Source organism: Pygoscelis adeliae, unplaced genomic scaffold, assembly GCF_000699105.1.
Source record: "Pygoscelis adeliae isolate BGI_AS28 unplaced genomic scaffold, ASM69910v1 Scaffold597, whole genome shotgun sequence".
NCBI lineage: Eukaryota > Metazoa > Chordata > Aves > Sphenisciformes > Spheniscidae > Pygoscelis > Pygoscelis adeliae.
In genome coordinates, this window is record NW_008825148.1 from 524,146 (window position 1) to 525,999 (window position 1,854).

Genomic DNA, 1,854 nt, shown 5'->3' on the forward strand with positions numbered 1-1,854 from the left:
GAGGATGCTGTGCCCATCCCGGTGCCGTGGTTAAGTCCTAGACACAAAATTCTAGCAGAAGATGCTAGGTGTTAAAGCCAGCGTAGTATTTGGAAAAGAGAGCAAACAGGCAGTAATCATCTTTGTGTTTATAAGAAAACATACCAGTCTGCAAGATATTGAATTATTTCCTTGAGGTCAATGTAAGTTGAAGACACCTCTTTGAAGGACTTGGTTTATTGTAAGCAACAGGAAATATAATAATAAAGTTAACTATCACTCAGATCAAAAAACATGACATGAAAGAAACATCAGTTAGGATACCACATCCATAGTGGATGTCTTATGAAGTTTTCATGGGCTATTATGAATCTTATTGGGTTGTGCATGGATATTTCCCTGACTTTCATTAGAATAATAGACAAGTCAAAATTGTTCCAATATTATGTGTCTTGCCCAATGCTTCTGAGACCCCCATCTGAGATGTCCACAGATGCAGTACTGTTCAAATACTATTGCCCAGTGCCGATTTGTATAAAATTGAAAACACTTTCATACCTTAAGAATGTAAATTATTTGCAATATTCCAGACGCTCACTGCTTGCTTTTCAGGGCTTATCAGCAGCAGTGCTCTCCTCCCTCGACAACCCAGAGCGCATTCCCCATGTCCCAGATGTGCGCGAGCGGGAAGGGTGCTGCTGAGAGGAGGTTTTCGATGAAGGTCGCTGAGGTCAGATTTTGGCTTGTGCACCGCAGACACACACCTGAGCCATTTGGCCTCCTGCACCTGCTTTGAGCAGTGCCTTGCAAACCCTCAGGGCAAGTCAGGCACTTATCATCCCTTCCCTGGTGGTGTCCCTGACACTCTTCAGGAAGCTGAAGGGGTGGCACCCGCCGGTCCCTTTGGCCTCCAGCGCAGACGGAGGCTTCCCTGCGGAGGGGCCAGCCCTATCGCCCGGCTCTGCCCGCCTGGCCTTGGCTTTGGCCGCTGCAACAGTGATGTACTTGGTGACAATGGTGATGTGGTAGGACCTGAAGTCTGCCAGCGCAGAGATGCACCGGTTGAAAGCTGCACAGAGCCGTGCGTCTCCGGAGGAGAGCACGTGCTGCTTCAGGGAGGGGGCACGGTGGATCTCCTCCACAAAGGCTCTGTGGGGCAGGGGCATGTAGTTCCTCATCCTGTGCAGGAAGGCGGCTGCAAGACACCAGCAAAGGAAGAAATAAGTTGTGGGTGAGTAGGTAAAAGCACCCTGACGCTCTCAGAGAGCGACTGGACTGGAGCAGTGCTGCTGAGGCAGTCTGCAGGGACCACTGTGCCGGGTGGTATCCGACAGCCTGCCCAGCCTCCTGGCCTCCTCTGTTCTGTCTCGGTGCCTCCAATTAATTGAGAAAGAAAACCCATATTAGGTCAATGCTCCATTAGGGTTGGTTTTAACCCTAAAAGGCAGGTTTTAGCCCTTGCTCTCAGCCTTTTGGTTTCGGGTTGTTTGGAGGGGTTTTTTGCTATTGGAGTGGTTTTGCTAATTTCTGATAAATATATTCTCTTGTGGGCCAGACTAATGCGAAGCTATGTGAATGGATGTGCTAAATTACTGGCAGGATGCTGGCGTGCTCTGCTCCCTCATCTCTGTACCCATATATAACCTCAGTAAAAAGTTGACACATAAAAAGCAAAATCTGTCCATCTGGGAATTTATAGCGGCAAGGAAGTGCCTGCCAGAGCCTTGTTTATAGACTTCCTCCCTAATGAACTGAGCAGAGCCTCATCCCAGCCGGGCTCTGCGAGGGTTTTGTGAGGGCGCGATGGGCGTGTGTCCTGTTGACTGGCAGATGCAGGCACAGCCATAGGAGTTGCTCTGGCTCGGTTCTTCCCCT

General features: G+C 49.4%; 1 protein-coding gene across 1 annotated transcript in view; it reads right to left on the reverse strand.

The window, feature by feature from the left end:
- Positions 1–803: 803 nt before the first annotated feature.
- The window catches only part of IDO2 (indoleamine 2,3-dioxygenase 2), a 7,823-nt gene continuing 6,772 nt past the window's right edge, over positions 804–1,854 (reverse strand). The window contains exon 10 of the mRNA XM_009328301.1: positions 804–1,180. Coding sequence (XP_009326576.1) covers positions 804–1,180 — 377 coding nt within the window. The remainder of the gene's footprint in view (positions 1,181–1,854) is intronic.